Source organism: Polyodon spathula, chromosome 11, assembly GCF_017654505.1.
Source record: "Polyodon spathula isolate WHYD16114869_AA chromosome 11, ASM1765450v1, whole genome shotgun sequence".
NCBI lineage: Eukaryota > Metazoa > Chordata > Actinopteri > Acipenseriformes > Polyodontidae > Polyodon > Polyodon spathula.
The window spans coordinates 28,528,314-28,552,889 of record NC_054544.1 but is presented as its reverse complement, the minus strand read 5'-3'; the positions used below and the strand labels follow the sequence as shown (position 1 = coordinate 28,552,889).

Genomic DNA, 24,576 nt, shown 5'->3' with positions numbered 1-24,576 from the left:
AGTAATTAAGGCACTTCCTTCTTATTGCCTCTTCTAAGTTATAACCTAAAGCTCGTGGGCTTCACCTAATTTCTGTGCTTCTACTTTGTTTAATAAATATATGTTTTCTTAAATCCATCTGAAATCCTTTCAAGATGATTCAATATGTTGTCTCAAAAACCCCACTGTCTGTTTTGTGATTATTCAGCATACATAACTATTAGGTAATTTTAGCTCTGAGCAGAAGCTGAGTTATAAAAAGCTTAGTTGCACAGATTTTCTCAGTGCTATTCATTTTCATTACCTTTTGTAACTGCTTTTGCTACAGACAACACCCCTTTCAAACTGCAGTATTACAATGCTCCAGGTCTGCCCTCTGCTGGTTATTTTTAAGTACTGCAGTTTCATTAGATTTCATTTTCTTTAGCTTGCTGTACTTTTCTGCAATGATAGCAAATCATATTCTTGATCATGGAGTTATTTCATGAAGCTGTAAAACCACTGTAACAGTAACTGGGTTAGTGGTCTATGCAGCATGCCACAGACACAGCAACACTGGAGAATATGTGTTGAACTGCTCTTGGTAACACTTTACATTAAAGGTATCTAATGACTGTGTATTTGCATAGTAGTTACTTAAAAATGCATGCATAATTACACATAATTTCAATGTTATTATGCACAGTTACAATACTTAATATGTAAATCTTTTTGCAGATATAACCCTAATCCTAACCCTTTTATGACTGTGTACAAAATAACTCCTATGTAAATACATAGTAATTAGAGAAACTTAATGTGAAGTGTTACCCAGCTATTGAGGTTTATTCTATTCCTGGTACCACTTTGTGGAATTACAGCTAGAAAATTGTAAAGGAGATTTCACAAGATATGGGTGTGGAGAGCAGTGCCACCTGCTGGGCATGCAGCACATAACATGTTTGACATCACTCCCCAGTAGTCTGAAGATGGCTTTAGACCAGTGTTCCCCCTGCATCTGCCAGGTGGTTGTTTGAGCGTCGATATTCAGCAGTTCCCACTCTCCTTATTTCTGGACGTTTCCCTTTGATTCCGTAGTGATTTCATCTGAAGTTTGGTGGAGACCCAGGAGTATTCACAACATATATACCCAGCGTCCTATTTTTGGACTTTTTTTTGTATGACTATGTATGTAAAACTGGAAGATTACTGCATGTTTTTCAAGGGCAATATTCTGTAGAGTACATGACTGAGAAATAGAAAGGAAGAATAGCATGAAGAAGCATTCACTTGTCTAAGCCATATATAGGTTTGAAGGATATATGTCTTGTCATCCTGTCAAGACCAAAAGAAGACAATCCACTTAAAAGAGTGTTTGATAAACTGGATAAACTCAACTGTCTATTGCAATAAATACATTACATTAACCTATTATTATTAGTAGTAGTAGTAGTAGTAGTAGTAGTAGTAGTAGTAGTATTGAAACAGAGTGCTCTTGGTCAGAATCTCAAGGGCAAGAATCTGTTCTAATTTATAGGCTCTGAATGGTTGTTGACACTCCCCCAAATGGTACTTCTTAGTTACCCTGGGGAAACAAACAGACTTCATAATTAAACAGGGGTGTGATTTAATGTCTAACGATGCATGTAGAAGTTATGGTTAGAGTTAACATAGGGTGTGGGAGAGTAATATTATATATATATATATATATATATATATATATATATATATATATATATATATATAGAGAGAGAGAGAGAGAGAGAGAGAGAGAGAGAGAGAGAGAGAGAGTTACATCATGTTAAATTGTGTAATTTTAAAAGTTATCTCATTTTGTGTTGAGCAATTTAAAGGTTTTTTTTTTTTTTTTTTTTTTTTAATGTGAAGCATTTTAAAATAACCGCCAATGTTTTTAATATCCTGACTGAGCCTAGAAATTTAGATTAGGTATGGACAGTTCAGTGTACTCATTTGAACAGCCAGTTTCATTATTTTGACCCTACTTACTGTAGCTCTTCCTAGTAGTGTTCCTTTTTCATTATGGATTATTGTTAAGGAGAGTATTTTTCTTGGACCAGAGCTTCAGTGTATCCACTGGGAGTCGTACTGGTTTATTTATCTGTGTAATTCTGTACCTGTTTACGGTTTGATCCAGATTATCACAGCTTGAAAATATCTCCCTTCCCAACCCCTGTGTGGATAACCAGTAGTACTTTCATTTCTAATTATATATCAAAGTACTTATTTCATTATTGTATCTGCTCTAATGCCAAGAAAAACGAAAAGACAATCAACCAATCAAGCAGTCAGTGCTGCTTTGCAACCACACTCAAGTGCATGTGTTAAAATGAAGAGTCTGCTTGATTAGGGGCAGTCCAGTTAGTAGTGAAAGTGATTGAAACAAATAACAGTAGAAAGGGCAGATAGCCTTTCACCCAACATGTATAAATCTAACAAAAAGCCTCTCCCCAAAATCAAATTAAACATGTGTGTTGTCTTTGCTTCATGCCTTGAAAATCACCTTGAGATAACATTGATATTGTTTGTGGTTTTGAATGTATATTCTCTACCACTCTACCACTTAATACTGAGAGAGCAGTGAACTCTACAATTAATACTGAGAGAGCAGTGAACTCTACCACTTAATACTGAGAGAGCAGTGAACTCTACAATTAATACTGAGAGAGCAGTGAACTCTATGTAGTTGGATGTCTTTGTTGAATGTCGTGTATTTAGTTATATTACTTTATTGCATGTTGATGCTGATGAGAACCGCACCGGCACCGCTCTGTCTCTGACTCGGGAATTGCTGCCTCACTGCTAACACGCTAGATCTCCTGCCGATGAGTCGCGTCACTGCCTGTCCCGTCTCTGACTTAGGGATCACTGGCTGCTCACTCTTTAATGGAAAGCTCTTTGTCTTGTTTTATTTTTAAAATGCTTTATTCAACTAGTAAAAGGTGCACACAATAACAATCTTCAATACAGTAATCAAAAAGATCCCGGGGTCAACTCCAGGCACAGAGCTTAGTACAACTTTTCATTCACATAGCCCTAGCTCCGCCCCTAGTCCCTGTAGCTGGCAACCTATAGAAAGTAAGGCATCCTTATCAAAACTATCCATTTTTCAAAATCCTACAGAGCTTGGCTCCCCTCAGTCTAGGTTCATGCTGTGACCAGATTGTTTCAAGTGTACCATAGCGCGTGTGACTAATGCTTTTGCTTTCTTACATTCAATGTTATTGTGCATAATTATAACAAACTAACATTCAATAGTATCTGATTATAACATCATACAGTACATAAAAACTAGCATTCAATTGTGTTCAAGGATTGCAGATAATACCGCATACATTTGCCTTTTAATGCAGTGCGGGTATGATCAATAGTGTGTAATTCCTGCAATATAGTAGTAAGAAAACATAGCTAATTTGCTTACATCTATGTTCTGTGGAAAATGTATAATTGCTGTTTTGTAAAATTGACTCGGGTGACTGTGAGATTATTCCTGTGGGTTATATGGTGGTGTCTTGTGGCCAGGAAGACCACAGGGATTGTTCATTTAGCCAGTCGACATGTTCAAGCTTGTACATGGAAACTGTTTTACTCATAATAACTGTTACTTCAAGTAGAATGTGATGGTGGACAGAAAAAAAATACCTGCCTTTTAAGATAAACTCAAACAGAGGCTATGCAGAATAGCCTACCACAAATCTGCTTTATTAAATATACAGTTATCTTTATTTGCACCCCTTCCCCTGATGGTGTTTAACAGGAGACTACAGTGTTTTTTGGGTTGTTGTTTTTACAACAATAAACAGATCATACAAAGTTGGCCCCCACTTTCACATTTGGTTCTCCGAGTGCATTCCCTAAAACCCAGAACTTGCATAGGCTGCACCAGGATTAGTGCGTAAAACATGAACTGGAGCTAACTACAACCCTACAGAAACTGGCTGTGTTATCCTCATACCCTGTACCAGTGACTCCAGAGGATACACAGACAGAGGCTGGTCAAGGCGATAAACAGGATGTACAAACGGAGGAGCAGGATGTCCAGGACACAGGACACTTCCACCCATTCCTTGCTGCTTTTCTTCCTGGCCTGAAGATTTTTCAGAGTGTCCCTCATCACCTGGACGTCCTCACAAGTCTTCTTTAGAAATGTCAAAATCCTTATTTCCGTGCAGGCAGGTTTCTGGCTACTGATCTTCCAAACTGGGTTTTCTGCTAGACAAAAACGAATCAATTCTGATATCAGATTTACTGTTTCTTACCAATCTTCAGAACTGGCAATCTCTGGTCTTAACATACTAGATACATAAGATCTGCTTTCACAGCCAAGTGCATTAAATATAGGAACACATTTAAGGGCTTTTAAGACTGCTAGTCTTTTTAAGTTAAAAAAAAATCCTGTCATAGAAATGCTGCAAATTGCATCCACTTCTAAAGAAATTCCTACATTTGGACCAGTTTCGTAATATAAAAAGCTGTCCTTCTGGGACACTCTTAGAAATGAGTTGCTGCAACTTTATCCTGCGTGAATGTTTAAGTAACAGCTTGTACAAACCATTTTTATTGCTATGAATGGTGTAAATGCTCTCCTCAGCCTGGTGTTTGCTAGACTCCTTCTTCTTGTAGCATATCATCTGGGCCAACTTGTGCAGAACCAGTGTCCTGACCCAGCTAGGAACCTCCCTGCCCTGCAAGGACTTCCGGTGAAGAACGTTGGAAATAAAGATGCTCTCCAGCAGGCTGGCAACAAGGAGGGCCATGCAGACTAAGAAATAGCCACCTGAACAAAATAAACACACACACAACAGAATACTAATGTTGAAATTATTGTCAATTTCCTTACTAAGTCTCTTTTCTATTTATTTTTCCTCACATCCTGTGATTGAGTGTTTTGCAGTTCTGGTTGTGTGCTACAAATAGAAATGGTAGGTGAGAAGGCAGTGTGTTGGGAGTACCAATAGAAACGGCAGGTGAGAAGGCAGTGTGGTGTGAGTACCAATAGAAACGGCAGGTGAGAAGGCAGTGTGGTGTGAGTACCAATAGAAACGGCAGGTGAGAAGGCAGTGTGGTTTGAGTACCAATAGAAACGGCAGGTGAGAAGGCAGTGTGGTGTGAGTACCAATAGAAACGGCAGGTGAGAAGGCAGTGTGGTGTGAGTACCAATAGAAACGGCAGGTGAGAAGGCAGTGTGGTGTGAGTACCAATAGAAACGGCAGGTGAGAAGGCAGTGTGGTGTGAGTACCAATAGAAACGGCAGGTGAGAAGGCAGTGTGGTGTGAGTACCAATAGAAACGGCAGGTGAGAAGGCAGTGTGGTGTGAGCCGTACCTATCAGGGGGGTCCCTCCTGAATTGTTTGGGAGAATGTTGTTCATCATTAGTAGGAACATGCTGTATCCCAGCAGCAGAGTCACTTTGAAGGCACACCTGTCTACAGAGTGGACTGGGAGGAAGAAACTCAAAATGTCAAGCAGCACCAGAAAAGCACTGGGAATGACCAGCTTTACCAAATACATGATAGGCCTCCGCCTGATCTTTACCTAGAAGAACAAACAAAAACATGTTCATTATATATATATATATATATATATATATATATATATATATATATATATATATATTAGGGTTAGGGGTTCCCAAATTACTTTTTAATGAAATCACTCACAGTGAAGACACACATTGGCCACTCCTCGTTTTGGTAGTAAAATGGCAATGGGCTTCCTGTGATATTTAGCAGCTCCCATTCCCCTCGGTTTCCAAGGCTTTGGAGAGATTCTTTTAATAACTGTTCAGAGGGCAAATGGAGGCCAAGCCTGATATCACGCACTGAGAGACCATAAATGATATAAAAGAGTTAGACAAACAGAAATGCACAAGTGGAACGACTCATCATCAGAGTGTGGGCAAGTTTTACTGTTCAGTCAACTGGTGGTCAATCATTGTATTACTTACGACAAACCCTGGACCAGCATGGGACTGTGCTTCACCTGATACTGACACTAAATACATACTGATCTATTCACATTATTGTACTTCATCCTCCATACTAATCTATTCACATTATTGTACTTCATCCTCCAGCAAAGTTACTATCAGTCTGAATGATCAGGTTACCATCTCAGTCAAGCTTCTTTGTATTATCAATTTAAATATCTATATATATATATGCATCTATATATATATATATATATATATATATATATATATATATATATATATATAGTGGACATCAGTCACCTGTATGGAGGTAGGGTCCAAATGTAAGGATGCAGCTGTGGGTGTCGAAGGGGAAGTAAAAGATGTCCAGGTTGCAGGAGGTGACGGCTCTTATGGGCTGGTCGTGTATCACTTGCCCATCATGGTGCAGGTACAGATAGGGGATAAATGGTGACAGGTCTTCCCCGACGCTGGAGAAAGACGCAGAGCTTTTCATACTCACTTGATAGTAAGAGAATCGCCACTAGAATCCATTGTGCAAACAATGTAGTCTGTTAAAACATGCCTTCATTTACACCTAGGAGCAATTAAATGCTGCCCTATAAGATTCCATTAGTAGAGACAAATTTTTATGAAGGGACAAGCTTTGATGGGCCATTCCCAAACTATTCTTGTGTCACACTCAGCTCTATACATGGAGAAAGGCAATGTAACGTACAATTATTCAGTTGGTTTGCACTGGTTACAATATACTGAAAAAATTTATAATTGTGTATAACGGACCCCGATATCTCTTTTCACCCTCAGCATTAGGAACTGCTACAGCTTGGTTAGGTTGACTTAAACACTCTCCGAGCTTCTGACATCAGGGTCGATAAAAGACAGAATAGTAAAAAGTGAAGAAGGTTGTAGACTGTACTTGCAATTCATAAATATAGAAATCTGGAGTCCAAATGAATTCCACAGGCACGTTGAGGTGATCCATTCCATCAAACTCACTGGGATCCCACACCAGAAACTCATTAAACCACAGCTAAATACCAAGAAAGAGAAGTGAATGTATAAACAATGGAAGGAACGTCAAGCCTCCCTTGCAAAACTTTACCAGGGTAAATTTGCATGGTAATTTTGCAATTTTCCCATGCTTATCCCATAGTTTTACTATGCATTTTCCATAGTCTGCTTTAAATATGTACACCATATACCACTCTTGACTGTACAATGCTTGCCTATACTTTATCTTTCTTTTACTTGGCTTTGTTACACTTTGCTAGGCTTTTACTATAGGCAACTTTTATAAGGGCCTTTAAAGATCATTTAATTTTATCCATTCTCACAAGTGATTCGGATTCATTTTTTTGACTGACCTGTCTCAATGCAACAAAAGTAATGAGGATGTGTGTCTTCTCATCCTGAGTGAGGAAAAGGGACAATCACATTATTCACCGATCATGGTGAAAATATAGAAAAGGTGGACATAAAAAAAATAATTTTCAACAATTGCGCCTCTACTGTTTTTCAAGTAAGCATTTCAATATTTAAGAACATTTGTTATATAATAACTGAAGAGAAAATTATGAATTTTGAACGTGACAAAGCATTTTTTTTCTGATTTAATAAATATTTTGTTTAATCGTGAAATATTTTGAAATATCTATTTTTAGACTGAAATGTTGTGAAATTGTGTTTTTACTGTGAAACAAATACAGCCCTAGACGTAAGAACAATACAGTTTTCAATAAGATGATCCATTCAGCAAGTTTAGCAATAATCACCTGATGTCTTTAAACTCACAACCAGTCTTTCAGCTTAAAAAATCAACAGAGCCCCATTATGGTATGGGTCTTTCAGTGAATGCAGTGTGTGTGTGCCTGTTTGTGTGTGTGTGTGTGTGTGTGTGTGTGTGTGTGTGTGTGTGTGTGTGTGTGTGTGTGTGTGTGTGTGTGTGTGTGTGATTCTGTTTGTTTTTACAAATGACATTCTGTTTATTTAAATTTATGTTTGGCAGGTATGTGGTTGAAATCCCATCCTTGAAAATGCAGGTGTGGAATGTGGCCATTCTCCACGTTGGTTAATTGATTGCAAATTGGGGGGTGACCATCTGTATAAAGAGGTGCTAGGAGACAGCTCCCTGGTTAGTTTAGGGAAGAGATTGGGAGCAGCAGGTTGTGCTCCCTGTCTCAGCACTATGATAAGGCACAAGGCACACAGAACTGCAATATCCTGCTATACATGGCCTTCTGCAGGACTGCTATATATTCCCAATGACTTATTGAAAGTGTTAGTGCTTAAAAACAACAAAACTAAATAGGACTGGGATTTCAATCATCCACCATGAACCTCAAGTCAATAGGGCCAAATCTCTACTTGTATCAAGTCCAGTGCTGTATAATAGACACTAGGCTGGTGCATTTTCTATAGCAGAGGAACTTTGCATACACCAGCATGGTTGATCAGGGGTCTGCTTGTGATATGACAGTGAGTAACTGTATACTGTACCACTCCGATGAGGGTCTGCTTGTGATATGACAGTGAGTAACTGCATACTGTACCACTCCAATGATTTCCTTGATGTTTATTGAGAGGTTGATGTGTGTTGGCTGTCTCCAGGTGCTGCTCGGCCTCATGCCGGGGGTATCCAGAATCGGCTGGAACGTTTTATAAAATCGCATGTAGATGCTTTCTGGAAGATTATTCTTAGAATCAGCCGTGTATCCCGCTGAAAATCCAACATAAATGTACTTTTTTCACCCGAGTGTAACAGACTCACATCCATCTCCTTTGCACTTGGCTTTGTAGCATTGTTTATGATAAACACACAGATTTGTTCATATTAAGCAAGTCTGGATTTGGGAATATCAGTCAGGCACATATAACCAGAACCTCTGATCACAATGTAGTGAAGTTCTAGTGTCCACACTAATTCAATTGCAACTCTTCTCCAAAGACTAACTCACTTGAATGGAAACAAGAACTGTGACATCATCAATCCCTAATCTATTAAAAACCCAATAAAAACTGCACAGCACTGTTGCAAATACTCTAGCATCATTGCAAAAATGTGCAAATGGTACTAAACAGAATAGATTATAATAATTCCTGAGAGGATGGTGGCACTCTGTAAAATATTTGTATAACCAGAACATTTGTCATATTAATTCTTTACTACTTTTGCATTATTATTTCAGGTAGAATGAACCAAACACAGCTGTTATACAAAGAAACAAATAAATCAAATCATATACAGTTTATAGAAATGGAAACCCAGTAACTGAATTGGCTAGTCATTTGACAGAAACATTTGTTGTTAACTAGGAACACATAAGTAAAAGCTGTGACCAGCTGCAGTACTGTTAGGAGGAGCAGCCTCTAACTTTCACTCATAGCAGTTTGGCATCACCCAATTATAAAGAGAATAATCTCTAATCTGTAACAAGAATACATGTGTATATAATGTTGAGAAAAGCAGGTAGATAAATACAGATGAAATCTCCATACCTTGAAACAGTAGCGCTGCAATAAAGACCACGAGGGTCAGGTAGTGTACGATGCTAACCCAGCTCATGTTACAGTGTCCCTCTGAACAGAGAGGGAGAATCTTCTGAGCTCGCCTCCACTCGTTCTGTACACAGAAGACCAGCACTGAGGAGCAGGGTTATAAAGCTGCTCTGTACACAGGAGACCAGCACTGAGGAGCAGGGTTATAAAGCTGCTCTATACACAGGAGACCCATACTGAGGAGCAGGGATATAAAGCTGCTCTATACACAGGAGACCCATACTGAGGAGCAGGGATATAAAGCTGCTCTATACACAGGAGACCGGCACTGAGGAGCAGAGTTATAAATGAAATGTCCCTTCCAGAACTGCTTTACTAAACAGACATTGACTTTTTTATGCACTGTGAGAATGCTAAGTCTTCTTAGAGTGGTTTGAAGTTGTCTATTTTAAAACAATCCTTTTCTGCACAGTTAGCTGTATGGTTGGGTGTGTGTGGTAGATGTATGGGAGAGGGTACTTAAATACAGATATTTATCTAAAATGGCTCGGTTTTGCTGTGCTTATAACCCTCCCCCCACGTCACACATTATTTTCTAATATTCTGTAGGCAGTATATTCCTATCTAGAGACATACTCTTCACATCTTCACATATCTCTATTAATGTTCAGCTAGAGAAATATTAAACTGTAAATATAGGTTGTGCGTTTTAATTGAGAGCCCCCCCACACACACACACACACACACGCACACACACACACACACACACACACACACACACACACACACACACACACACACACACGCACTTCGACAGACAGCTTCTATTAAAAAGCTATTCTTTGTTCCAAACGATTCTCTGGTGTCACGTTCAAACCTCTTGAGCTGGTGTGTATTTAAAGCTAAATATGCCAGCTTTCCTGGTAGTTTGTTTTGTTGTTTCTGTACATGAAGAGTAAGACAAAATACATTTGCAAATAGAGGAATTATAAGGATTAAAATAATCAACTGGATTCAAGCACCATCCTTTTAAATTGGATGTTATTTCTCTTTTCGTCCACAAGGTGGTGCGATGCAATGTCACAAGCCTTTGTAGTACTTTTTTTTTTTTTTTTTTTTGCTGCTTTATTTTTTTTTTTTATTCATTTATCATACTTCATATACTTCAACACTCAGAATCTCATGTCAAAACAGACATGCAATAAATGTCTCTAGAACCTGCAGGGAGTCATTCTTTCTTGCACTATACCGCACTGTCCATGGATAAATGTCTGCTGCAGATGATTGTAGGAATACTAGCAGTGAGGTTACCCACAGCATGCTTCCAATAACCCTATAACGCATCTCTCTTTTCTTTTCAATAAAGTGAATTAAGAACTGTTTACAATGTGTACCACCACAGTGGATCGTCAATAAAATGCTGAATAAACCAATTCCATGACTCCCCCAGGGGGGGGGGGGGGATCTGTGTGTTCTCTCTCCTGCTGATTCCCAGCCTTTCTCTTTATTGGCAGGTGACTCCTCTCTCTATCCACATTTTGTGTCTCGAAGCGACACAAGCCAGATGAGGTTTAAACGTCTTTTTACCTCCTCTCACCGATTGGGGTCACAATCCTTAGCACTTTGGTGCCTCCATGCAGGTTTGGGGAAGTGCAGGCTGGCACTGCCCAACCTCTCTTTACCTACCCAGTGGGTATAGTTTCCAGTGCTAACACTTCTCACAAGCACAAACATTTAGATGAAATGCATACATACATCAATAGATAAATGCATGCATACATACATACATGCAATCTTCCCACACTGCTGTTACCCTGTTGGTACATCCCTGTCAATGTCTCACCAGAGCTGCCCCAGGTTCCCACTCTCAGCAATGACACAGATCAACCTCTCACACTTTCCACTCTGAGGGACACAGGCAGTTAGACAAGCTTTTTATTTGCACCTAATTATACACACACACACACACACACACATATATATATATATATATATATATATATATATATATATATATATATATATATATATATATATATATATGTGTGTGTGTGTGTGTGTGTGTATGTATATATATATATATATATATATATATATATATATATATATATATATATATATATATATATAGATAGAGAGATAGATAGATAGATAGATAGATAGATTGATAGATACACTATAGGTCAAAAGTTTTAGAACACCTACATTTTTACAGTTTTTATTGAAATTTATGCAGTTTAATGTCTCAATGTACTCTGAAATTAAAGCATAGAACAAATAAACAATTGGAGTTAAAAAAGAAATCATGGAATCGTTTTGTTTAACAAAATTTAATCTAAATTTTTGTCTCATCAAAGTAGCCACCTTTTGCAGATATAACAGCTGAAAACACTTGTGGCATTCTTTCTACAATGGAAATCAAATATTGTTTGGAAAGTTCTTCCCAACACTGTTGCAGAAGTTCCCACAAATGTGTTGCACTTGTAGGTTGCTTTGCTTTCACCCTTCTGTCCAGTTCATCCTGAACCAGCTCGATGGGGTTTAAGTCTGGAGACTGTGCTGGCCACTCCATGATTTGAAGCCTACCATCTTGTTCTTTTCTTCTAAGGTAGTTCTGACATAGCCTGCAGGTATGTTTGAGGTCATTATCTTGCTGTAGGATGAACCCCTGACCAACTAGGCGTATACCAGAGGGTATTGCATGGCGCTGCAAAATGCTGTAGTAGCCGTTTTGGTTCAGGGTGCCACTCACGCTGTGCAAGTCGCCGACTCTGGATCCAGAAAAAGAGCCTCAGACCATCACGCTTCCTCCTCCATGTTTGACAGTTGGTGTCACACACCGAGGAACCGTCCTTTTGCCTACTCGACGGGGTACAAAAACCCTGCGTGATGAACCGAAGATTTCAAATTTTGATTCATAGGTCCATAAGACCTTCCAGTCTTCAGTAGTCCACTGCCGGTGCTTCATGACCCAGGCAAGCCTCTTTTTCTTATTTTGCCATCTTAGCAATTGCTTTTTTTACTGCCACTCAACCTGTCAAACCTGCAGCTCAAAGTCTTCTCTTCACAGTTGAAACTGAGACTTGCTTACTTCGACCAGTGTTAAGCTGTGCTTGAAACTGTTGTCCTGTGAGCCACCCATCACACAAGCTGTTGACTCTCAGAAACTTGTCTTCTGATTCTGTTGTGGCTTTGGGTCTGCCAGACCTCTTCCTGTCAGAGTTTCCTCCAGTTTCCAAGTGTCTTTTGATGGTGTAGGAAACTGTGCTCACTGACACCTTGGCTTTCTTTGCAATTTCTCTAAAAGACAGACCTACACTTTTAAAGGTTATAATGGTCTGTCTGTCTTCCTTTGCTACTTGCATTTTTCTTGCCATTATGATAGCAATATATTACTTCCTGCTGTACAATACTGTCCAAATAATGCTTAAGAGGGTGTAGTAACACAGTCTGTTCCAACACTGCTTTTATACAGACAGAGGGTTTGTAAGTAATCAACAAAAGCTGGGACACCTGTAGGAATTGTTAGCATCAACTTTCAAGGCTTAATTTACTTCCATTGCTACAGAACAGCTGTAAGTTGTTAACCCATTACTTGTTCCCTGAAAAAGGCCTTTTTGTGTAACTCTGAAATGTGCATTATTTTTCAGTTTTTGGTAACCTAAACTTTATCCGCTTACCTTTGTACCATTTCAGGTTATTCACCGGACTTGAACTGCTTAAATTTCAATAAAAACTGGAAAAATGGGGGTGTTCTAAAACTTTTGACCGTAGTGTAAATATATATATATATATATATAAATACACTGTATGTGTGTGTGTGTTGTTGTTGTTGTTGTTGTTGTTGTTGTTGTAGGGGTTGAAATATGAATGCATAATTCTCTTATGATTGTCCATCAATGCTATCGATCCATCTAATGCTACTTCCCTTAAACAGATTCCCATGTACTTTATCATGTATTTGTCTTGTGTGTGTGTGTGTGTGTGTGTGTGTGTGTGTGTGTGTGTGTGTGTGTGTGTGTGTGTGTGTGTATATATATATATAGAGTAAATAAATATTGCCTTACCTAAATAAATACTGATACCACAGGATTTCCGTGCAGTTACTGGCACGCTAATGGCCAGCAGCCCTTTATTATTGTATACCGTGTGTGACCCTCTCTGTGCAGGTGTGCCTGTATCCTTTATCTGTAGAATATTTAACTATTGAGGACATGCAGGCTGCACCAGCAGAGGTTGCTCCTGCCTGGCAGCTTCCTAATCGTTAACATGGAGGGTGTTAGAAGTTCATAAGCAGTGTCATTCACAACATTTCTTTATTCGTAATTGGATTCTAATTGTGGATCCTCAGAGATAAGACCAGAGCCTTCGGGCAGTGCAGATCACCTGGAGGTAATGGTACCTAATGAGGGGTGCGCCAACCTGCTTTTCAGGCCCTGGGCACTGCAGTGACCCCCAGAGACACACAGCCTGGACTGTCAAGTCCTGTGCTTCTTTCAAAGATGCAAACAAACCCACAGAAGAGGCTGAGAAAATGTGTCACAGGTGATACGCCCCCAATTTCCCGTTGATTGAGTGCAGGGACCTTGTGGAACGCATTGTTCTGACAAGATCATGTTCTGTCAAGAGCATTGTTCTGGATAACCTTAGAACTTCTGCCATCAATTATATAACGCCTTCTTGTGCTTTGCTTCGGATTCTAAGAGGAAAGCATCTCTGTGAAATTCCAGTGATTATCCCTATCCCACTTTCATAGCTGTTAAACTCCCACTGTAATTGTCCTCAGAGCACGCTGTTTAAATGTGTATGACAATGGCACTGGCGCCATTGCTTATCTGGCACAAGGAAAGCCATTCCTCCGCTCTTGTCCCCTGTGCAGCAGGTTTATTCTCAAGAACCCACTGTGTTCCCCCTTTGTAATGCTGTAGTCTGGAGCAATAGGTAAGAGACATGAATACAAGTGCTAGTGTGATGGCATGATGGGGTTAATGGGAGCCATGGCATACTGCATTAAAACCTGTGCCATGGTATAAAGGGACGTCTATATGTTCTGTATTACAAAAACAGAGTGGCTCCTGGTATTGGCTGCAGCATGGCGATCTTCATTATGATCAGCATCATATTTTAGAAAAAGACTAAATGACTGTAAAAAAAATGCCCTAATCACATTTTGGAGTAAATAGATATGAGAATCTAGAACATATGTAAATTCCCAAATGAACCATTCCATGGAAATACATCCCAATTTGTCTCTTGTCCCAGCTGACCCAGGGCTTGTTCTGAAAGTACCCCACTCTGACTGGTCCCAGGAAATCTTCATGAGCATACAGTACCTTTCCCAACCCTCCCGTAAGCATAGTGCACAGCTCACATTTACAGTCAATGCTCCATAATCAGAGAGAGGATCTGTGCTTCTTTCCTTGATTCTTTGATTCTTTTTTATTTATTTATTTTTGCATTTAAGTAGCCCCTTCACACTTGGCAACTCTCCAAACCAACTCAGAGAAAGAGAAATCTCTCTCTCTCTCTCTCTCTCTCTCTCTCTCTCTCTCTCTCTCTCTCTCTCTCTCTCTCTCTCTCTGTTAGCAGGCAGTGCCCAGAGATTATATAGACCCCATTGGTGGTCTCACTCCTCGACCGGCACCATGTCATCAGTCTGAAACCCAGCCACATGTTAGCGACACAAATGATATGTGGAGAGCAAGGCCGATCCCGTTTCCAAAATGATCTATTTAAAGATGTCATGTTCCTTCCCACTTACGAAGGATGTACAGTATTTCATGAATTCATCTCAGTTTCATTTCGGTTGTACGGATTGCACATCTCGATGGTGCTTGCACTGTGTGACTGTGTGGCTGCTGCTAACCCACCCCTCGACCCCAAAATGAAAACAAGCTCATGAACTGTATTAGAATGCTGTTTTAACATCTGTAACGACAGTCAAACTGCATTCAAAATAAAGTAAAATGCATAAAATACCTCACGAGTAAAAACTTTGGGAATAGAGGCAGTTGTTAAAACATTTTTTTAAATAAAAAGTGATGTCTTTATCTGAATGTAGAGCAAATGTAAATAAATCTATTTTTCCAAGACCTATCCCTCCTCAACAGAGAGCATCTCAAGTCTGAAGATGTGTTTAGGTTTACCTCTCGTTTGCACCCACCTCCTCTCTCCCTCCTTCACACACACCCACAGCATCCAGTGCTGGTAAACAAGACCATTCTGGGATGTTGATCAAAGAGGTGCCTGTGCCCCCAGGCTCTCAGTCCCACAGTGTGGTTCCCATGTCTCAGTGGAAATTAGCTGTTTACAGCAGACCCTGATCCCCTTCCTTTAGGGACTGCTTATTGACCAGTGATACCAGTCAATTGGGAGGCTTCTCAGTGCTTGTACCTTGTACCCCATGGGAGCAGTGGAACCACAGGCTGCAGGTCTGTTAGGGTTCAATCTGCAGGGCTTCCATGCTGATTCACTGCTGTACCAAAAGAGTGTCCAACTGTCTGTCCAAAGTAACAAGCCAAAACATTGTTTTTTATTAAGAACGACTTTGAATAAACATTTAGGATTCCAGTATTCCAGGAACATTAAAAGACCAAATGCATTCAGTATGGTGTAAATTGAACAAGTGTGCACAAGGACTTTAGTTTTAAACACAGTTACAGAACTCTTTCACTTAATCATATTTTGAGAGAATTCAATTTGAATGTCCATATGACAGAAACAAAATGATTCTTAGTGATAACTCTCCCTCCAGACGTGTGAGGGCGCTGTGTAAAGGGAACAGAGTGCCCTGGTCTGAATGGCCAGACAAATCATTACCAGGGTTAGATGGAAGTGGGCCATCTACAAAGGGGGAGGGGCTACGGTACACTAAATCATCGACCAGGAAGGGAAATGATGTGGATTGGAGGAGCAGTTGTGATCGTTAACCAAGGGGGTGTGATTGACGGATTGTTTGTTGTTATTAGACGGCTAACAGGATCCAGAGCTGTTGCTACAGGCCAGCCCAAAACCCAGACAACACTGCACTTTTTCACTATTAACTGTATTTACACCACGAATACTAAAGCACTCACTTTGGACTGGTGACTGTGATTATATATTGTGTGTGTATTAAATACTGTGTTTACTGTGTCAGGACTGAACCCCAGGGTTATACTGTAATAGTTCACATACCGTGATTAGCACGCATGTTGGACTTTAGGCAACGAAGACTAGTGCTAATGTGGGTAAGTGAAACTAGCCATAAATACCAGCAAACAGTTGTAGTTTGTATGTAAGCTGGTACTTTTAAAAAAAGAATGTAACAAAGAGCCATCGGTAAAATGCAATCACTAGTTTCATGAATATTAAACATGAATTCATCCATTCATGTAAATAGAATTCACTGTGAGGGTTAAAACTTTTACAGTGAAACTGTCAGAATAAAAACACTATGCTAAGTACTACCAGCACAGCAAAAAAAAAAATTAAAAAAAAAAACACCCAGCACCATATACACAGCTGTATACTCATCTAATAAGCCTGTAGCTCTGTACATTTACACTGCAAGACCAGAGTATTAACGACTCAACTGCCTGAGAATGGACTTTAATATTCTGAGCTATAAGCTAGATTGGTATGCACTGCTGAGCTGATTCCAAAAAGACTTCTATTTCAATGCAGTACAAACCCACTGGCTGCCTAGCTCCTGAAATAGTTCTTTATATTCTCTGAGATGAACTGAGAAATGTTTACATGCTTCTGGGGTATTGAAATACTGGCCATGGGGCGGCTACCCCCCCCCCCCCCCCCCCCCCCCCCCCCCCCCCCCCCCCAGCTCACATCCATGGAAACACTGAACCGCTAGCGTTTGGCTCCAGCTCTGCATTTTTATCAGGCTCTTATGAATGGCTCTTGTATTGGGGATATTCAGCCTGGCTTCAGACTAGTCCTGGTTTCAGTGGGAGGGTCTGGCAGAGACTGCCCAAGTCTGATTCTAAAAATCTTATAGCTTTTTGTAGTCCATATACTATATGCAAGTTAGTTAAATTCACAGGTTACGGTCTTAATGAGAAGTGTTAACGAGTAGTCCATATTCTTTTAAAAACATGTTGTATAAACTGATTCGTTGTAAAAGATTTGAGTACCTAGCATGCAATTGTGCACTTACAGATATCATGCAAAAAGCTTTGCACGTTAAGTTCATTATAATGATTCAGAATAACAGTGTACACATGTATTTACTAAGTAACTACTATGTAAATACGTTGTAATTAGAGGCACTTCTTGAAAAGTCCTACCAAGCTATATATGTAAAATAGCAGCATGATCTGATCTGCACCTGTGTACACCAAAAAGAGGATTGCAAGCAGTGTGCTCTATTCCAGAGCAGCAAAACTTCGCACACTGTCTGCAGTTATTCATGCTCCCTGTTGTTCTTTTTAAGAGGGGGCTCTTAACATACTCATGGATCATAAATTAAACATGACTGATGATAAACCTGGAAAGAAACCTTCAAAGTTAATCAAGTTTACCCTCAGTTGAATCCACACCCATGGCATTCTCTCCCCATATAAAACATGTAAGCATATCAACAAATCTTGTTCCACTTTTCTTACTAATACCTAGTGAAGAAGAAGAAGAAGAAGAAGAAGAAGAAGAAGAAGAAGAAGAGAAGAAGAAGAAGAAGAAGAAGAAGGTTGCATTTTAAAAGATGATTAAAGATGATTTTTTTATTGCGATTGCAAATGCACAGTGTGTGTCATGTTTACGTAAAAGGAAACGAGTCTTAAGTTCATCCGTAATCTCACTAACGATGCTGACATATGTATTGTAATTATAAAGTGTACCAAAGGTTAGACTCTGTCTATTGTTATTGATTATTCCCAGCTGCTTGCACATCACACCACACATAATTGAGGCGTCATTAAGCTTCTTCTTTATATTATAATGTCTTCCTAACTTGCAATAAAACCATAAAACATTTTTACAGTCAGATAATACTTCTACATTGCACCCTGCAAGTTTAACATTACTGATACTGGCTCATTCCCATAAACAGAAGAAGGGCCTAAGTCTGCCACCTGACAATGACTAGGAAACCATTCATTTTAACAAGTGTGTCCTTTTTAGTAATCCGAGCGATCTGTGCATTCTCTGTTGGGATTAAAGGTGTGCTGAAACTCTTATTTTCCAGGTGCTGTAGGTTGATTTGTAAAGTGACACAAAGTTGTAATAGTCTGGGCACGTGTTAGTTAGCCAGCTAGCAATTCACCAAAGCACGTCTGCTGATGGAAAAGCTGTGAAAAAGGAGTTCCCTATGGAGAATTGGAGATGGGATTGACACATCATATGGGGCATTTACATAATTCTGTTGATCGACCCGAAAAGAAAATAATGAAGATGAAGATGAAGAAAAAATAGAAACCACTTGCTGGTTTATAAATGAACAATACCCCCCAAACGACCTCAGCCCCCCTTTAAGAATAACAAATCTATTTTAGCCTACTGAGTGGGGCTCAGTCTTGTATGTTTGCATTGTTATTGTGCAGGGCAATGGCAGCATTCTCTGCTTGACTAACCCTCAGTGCAGGGCTGCTGATACCCACGCTGCCTCACAGGCAGTTCCATATTGAAAGGTCCTCACATTACCTCAGCTCTTGCATGAAGGCAGAAATAGACCTTTTTTCTTTTTTTTCTTTTTCTTTTTTTTTCTTTGGGTGGGGGCTATTTTCTCTTCTTATAAGAACAGATGCCCTCCAACTGAGGGTAACTTGAGTTCATGATGCTGAAAGAGGAGCTTTTATTAGGAGCTCAACCAAAAAAGACAGCCAAACTGAATTCCCAGGACAGTGCTTCAGAATACTGACTAGCTATCACCCATGCAGCGGGACTTTTTTTGTTTGTTTGTTTGTTTGTTTGCTTTAACCATGTAATGCTCACTCCTCACTGCTTCAAGATCACACTGCAGTATATTGCAAAGACAAAGGTAGTCACCTGAACCAAGAGGTCCATCTGTTTGCACAATTATTGAGTAGCAATCACTAACAATTGGACAGTTATTTAATATAGTCGTGAACAAGCCAACTAAATGCCTTTATATTTTATAAGCGGTTGTTTGTCTTGCCTTTCTTTTCTCCTTTTGATATGAAATCTTATTTTTTTTTCACTTTCCTTTGTTTCCTTAGAAATGAGTTGTGGGATTGTAGACGTGGGCAGGGTTATATCTGATTAAACATAATAAAAGAAATACATACCAGTAGGTTTAAGGAAGACTGGTAATGAATCAGTTGCATATGCTAGTTTTGCAACACTGACAATATATATAGATATAATATATATATATATATATATATATATATATATATATATATAGAGAGAGAGAGAGAGAGAGAGAGAGAGAGAGAGAGAGAGAGAGAGAGAGAGAGAGAGAGAGAGAGAGAGAGAGAGTACTGTGCAAAAGTTTTAGGCAGGTGTGAAAAAAATGCTGTAAAGTAAGAATGCTTTCATGTTAATAGTTTATATTTATCAATTAACTAAATGCAAAGTGAGTGAACATAAGAAAAATCTACATCAAATCAATATTTGGTGTGACCACCCTTTGCCTTCAAAAGAGCATCAATTCTTCCAGGTACACATGCACACAGTTTTTGAAGGAACTCGGCAGGTAGGTTGGCCCAAACATCTTGGAGAATAAACCACAGTTCTTCTGTGGATTTAGGCAGCCTCAGTTGCTTCTCTCTCTTCATGTAATCCGAGACAGACTCAATGATGTTCAGATCAGGGCTCTGTGGGAGCCACACCATCACTTCCAGGACTCCTTGTTCTTCTTTACGCTAAAGATAGTTCTTAATGACTTTCGCTGTATGTTTGGGGTCGTTGTCATGCTGCAGAATAAATTTGGGGCCAATCAGATGCCTCCCTGATGGTGTTGCTTGATGGATAAGTATCTGCCTGTACTTCTCAGCATTGAGGAGACCATTAATTCTAACCAAATCAAAGTGTGGCTTTGGCTTTGTGCTTCGGGTCATTGTCCTGCTGAAATGTGAATTGTGCATCCCCATAACATTAGACCAAAAAGTTCAATTTTTGTCTCGTCTGACCACAAAATCCTTTTCCACTTGTCTGTAGTATCTACATGCTTTTTCATAAACTCCATACGTGCTTTATGATGAGGCTTTTTGAATATTGGCTTCTTTCTTGACACCTGCCCATATAGGCCAGCTTTGTATAGGGACTGGCTTAATGTTGATGTGTGAACACTGACTCCCATCTCAGATACAGAACTTTGCAGATCTCTCAATGTCATTGTTAACTTCAGAGTGATATCCCAGACCAGTTTCTTCCTTGCCTGGCTGCTCAGTTTGGGAGGGCAACCTGATCTGGGAAGTGTTTGGGTGGTATAATGCATCTTCCACTTCTTAATGATGCACTTAAGAAGGGATAATCAGCTCCTTTGAAATTTTCTTGTACCCATTTCTTGCTTTGTGCCTCTCTACCACTTTATCCCTGACTTACTTCGAAAACTCCTTTGTCTTCATGGTTGCTTTGTTGGATCATTATGTGAGTTGCAGCTTGAAAGTCTTTATATACCTGAGAGAAATTGTCTACAAGTTAAATCAGTTTGAGTACACACAGGCTGAAACCATTAAACAAATTTTGTGACCTTTCAAACAAATGATTTTCACCTTAGCTGATTTAGGGCAACTGAGATTAATCTGTTTTTCTCTGTAAATCTTACTTATTTATATTTTATACGCATTTTTTTACTTTCAAATTAGACTTTTACATATAAAGTCTAATTTGAAAGCATTTATATATATATATATATATATATATATATATATATATATATATATATATATATATATATATATATATATAAAACCATCAGTAGGTGAATCAGCATTAGTATTCTCTGTGCTTTATCATACATGCTTTCCTTCTACAAATCTGTTTTCCTCCAGAGAAGCTGAAAACTCGTTATGAATCTACCCTGCCAACATTTGATCTCTAGTTTTGGTGTACATATTTCCCTCTTCAGTATGGTACAGTGCCTGCTAGCATGTAAAAAAAGATAAATTTGTTATCAGCTGAAACAAAGTTGTCACATTTAAAGTGTTATTATAATGGAGTCGGCGTGTGCCAATCACAAAACAATGGGAGTCAACTGGAGCTGAGTGCCATTTTAACCACATGCTCTTCCTCAATTGTCGAGACAATCAAAAAGCGAAGCTCCCCTTAATCTCTACAAAAGACGAGAGCACTCTGCTATTACATTCTGAGCTACACCATGTTCTGGAACAAAGGACCTTTCTTTATGCAGTTACAGGTTTCCCTAATCTTATCTTATTTCTTAATCTAATTATAGGAGAATGAAATGTACAAGAAGAAAAGAGTTGAAGTTCTCTTCCCATTTGATTAGGTAAGTATTACATTTTTTACAGTTTTTTGTCTGACTTTCCAACACATTCAATGAGAGATGTCATCCAAATATATAGATGTGGTGTTTACTATCAAATGTCCACCCTGTCATACCTAATTGTGTCACAGTGACTCAAGTTGCTAGAAGCATCAAGTGAATTCACTCTTTTTCTTAACTCAAAGTTTTCTGTTTTAAGTACAGTTGATCCTTTCTCTTGTGCTATACGAATGTATTCTGCAAAGTGAATATCGTTTTGTTATTATCAATAAGTTTATTTCAGTTTTAATTATGAATCTCAATTAAAACTGGGTGACAGACGATCCTGACCCACCCATAGCAGGTTCATCGGGTAGAAAGACTAGATTGGAAATATTCCTAAAAGGCTTGTTAATTAATTAAATCTTCCTTTTTGGTAGGAAGATTGTGTAAAATGTGTTGTAAAATAAAAAGCTTTTTTTATTTAATATTTTTTAAGGAAAATGTAAAGTTTTGCACAGTTATAACGATACCCTAGACAGTATAACATGTTCAGTTGTAAGAAATTGCATACTGTAGAGATGATTCATCCATTGAAGGCGTTGTTTTTAAGATGGTTGAAAATTGCAGATGTTAAATGAGGCCAAGCGATGGTTCTGGCAGAGACCTCGCTTTAACCTTTGATCAAATCACATGAACATCACGCATTGAATAGCTAGTATCTTATTTGTCCTTCGATAAAAAATATGTGCAATGACCATCAAGGAAAGGATTTATATCTTACCTCAATCCATTGTGACTCTGCTGTGTGCCAGAGTTCATCTCTTTCTCTGCAGCCTCCACTTGCTTTTTGGCTTCATCTAATGGGGGAGGGCAGCTATCCTGCCCCCCCTCCCCATGGCTTCCCTATAGTCAGCCTCTCCACTTATCTGCAAGCTAATTTATGAGCAAGGGTACCTGGAAAGGCGAGGCCAAAAGCCCAAGATTGTAGTGTTAAAGTATATATAATATAGTAATGTTATCTAGTCTGTTTTAATAAATAATCTATCGCATGAGTTTCCTCACTGAACATAGTTTCACTAATCCTATGATCAGTCTGATGGTGGTGTCAATACTCCTTTCTAACACAGCGCCCTGCAGGCATACAGACTCCCTGAGGCTTGTGAAGTCTTTCAGCTTGATCTGCAATGCAATTAGCAACAGAGGTCCAATTGCAGTCAGATCCAGTTATTGCAGTCTGATGACAGGATGCCCGTGCTGGGGTAACACGACCAGATAAGTACTGGTGTTTCGACATGGTCAATTAAAAGAAATGGTGTGGAAGAAATTGCATTTTAAACAGAGGAATGTTTCCTTATCATCTGATACTGATCTGAACACAAAGAATGAGGGCAAGAACAAAAAAAAGAAAAGAAAAGAAAGCTTTTTTCATTGTGTCCCAAATTGTATTCCAGTTGACAGATGAGGTGTGACGCCTGCTTTTGGAAAATACTAATCTTAAAAATGTATATTTAAATATAAGAGAATCACTGTTTATATGCACAATCTAATCAGATTCAAGCTATCTTATATGTAAACCAGTATGGAGCTGGGATTGTCTTACTGGTTTTAATGAGACTTAGATGCACACAGGTTCAGGAGCATTGATTCCTCCGAACCTCATTGAGCTTGGTATGTAAACTCTGCAGATTTGTTTTTGGATTTAAAATAATCATTAGAAAAGGACTGATTCCTAGTGCATGTAAACACAGTATATGAATTTGATCCACAGCAGTTAAAAGCTCCATGTAAATGCTGTACGGTATATGAGTTTGATCCACATCAGTTAAAATCACTTCTTTCTAGCTGTTTGTGATTTATTGCAAGAAAGAAAGAAAGAACCCTTTTTTTAACAACAACAACAAAAACAACAATTGTGCCTTTCCACACAAAAATTACAGAATTTTATGAAACAGAAATATAAAAAGAAATAAAAAAGTGTAGTTTTAATGGAAAATTTTGAAAACTAAGATCAAATGGTTTTTGTAGAAAAATAACAATTAAAAAGAATATAAAACAAAAATGTTATATTAAAAAAAGCCATATATGTTAACAATAAAGTCTGTGCCTGCTTGAAAGTGACAATCAAAATAAGCAAAAATACCACATACTAAATTCCCTTGTTCTGTTGGTCAAAGGCTCTTGTAAGCTATGACAGCCCTGAGTCATGTCATTCGTGTTCCCTGCTTGACAATAACTCTGCCGCTCTGCTCAGCAGGTGCTCTGGTGCAGCCATACCTACACTTGTAAGTGTGGAGCGGTGTCAGGTTAAGATTTATTTTCTTTTCATACCTCTCCTCCAAGGTCCCTGACATGGTGATCAATCACAGTGTCACTGACGGAGATGTTTGACAGCTGAAGGAAACTCGTTGTTTGATTAAGGACTGTCAGCTGAACCCTAAAACCTTTGTTCCTGTACGTGCTTATAGCACCCTGGCTAAGAGAGAGGACTGGAGATGATTTGAAAAAGATTAATGCTTTGTTGTTTGTTAATCAGGGCCTGTGCAACTCTTTTTATCCCCTGTCAGCTGTTTTATAAGAAGAGCAAGCGGAATATCTTCTTCTTAACTTCTTTTGTGTTGGTACCTGTCTTTATATTTTGTAACTCTGTTTGTCCAATTCCAGGTTTTCTATTTTTCTTATTGACCAATAAATACTTTCATACTTTAACTTGCATTGGAGCAATACTTTACTCAGTCTAGGCAAAACAGCCAACTTCTCAACGTTTTGGTATGTTAACATACATTTG

General features: G+C 38.9%; 1 protein-coding gene across 1 annotated transcript; it reads right to left on the bottom strand.

Moving 5' to 3' along the window:
- Positions 1 to 2,926: 2,926 nt before the first annotated feature.
- Positions 2,927 to 9,505, bottom strand: LOC121322554 (5-hydroxytryptamine receptor 3A-like). The gene is made up of 9 exons (XM_041262668.1): positions 9,407 to 9,505; positions 8,461 to 8,627; positions 7,276 to 7,320; positions 6,832 to 6,941; positions 6,209 to 6,378; positions 5,637 to 5,797; positions 5,301 to 5,511; positions 4,529 to 4,753; positions 2,927 to 4,188 (listed from the first exon to the last, which is right to left on the bottom strand). Exons 1-9 carry the CDS (start codon positions 9,471 to 9,473, stop codon positions 3,926 to 3,928), a joined length of 1,419 nt encoding a protein of 472 aa, XP_041118602.1. The 5' UTR covers positions 9,474 to 9,505; the 3' UTR covers positions 2,927 to 3,925.
- Between the last annotated feature and the right edge of the window lie 15,071 nt (positions 9,506 to 24,576).

Coding starts and splice junctions, on each gene's coding strand:
- LOC121322554 (XM_041262668.1), bottom strand. CDS start 9,473: ATGAGCTGGGTTAGCATCGTACACTACCTGACCCTCGTGGTCTTTATT. Junction 5,512..5,636: donor GGCCAATGTGTGTCTTCACT/GTGAGTGATTTC, acceptor TTGTTCTTCTAG/GTAAAGATCAGGCGGAGGCC. Junction 4,189..4,528: donor CATTCATAGCAATAAAAATG/GTTTGTACAAGC, acceptor GTTTTTGTCTAG/CAGAAAACCCAGTTTGGAAG.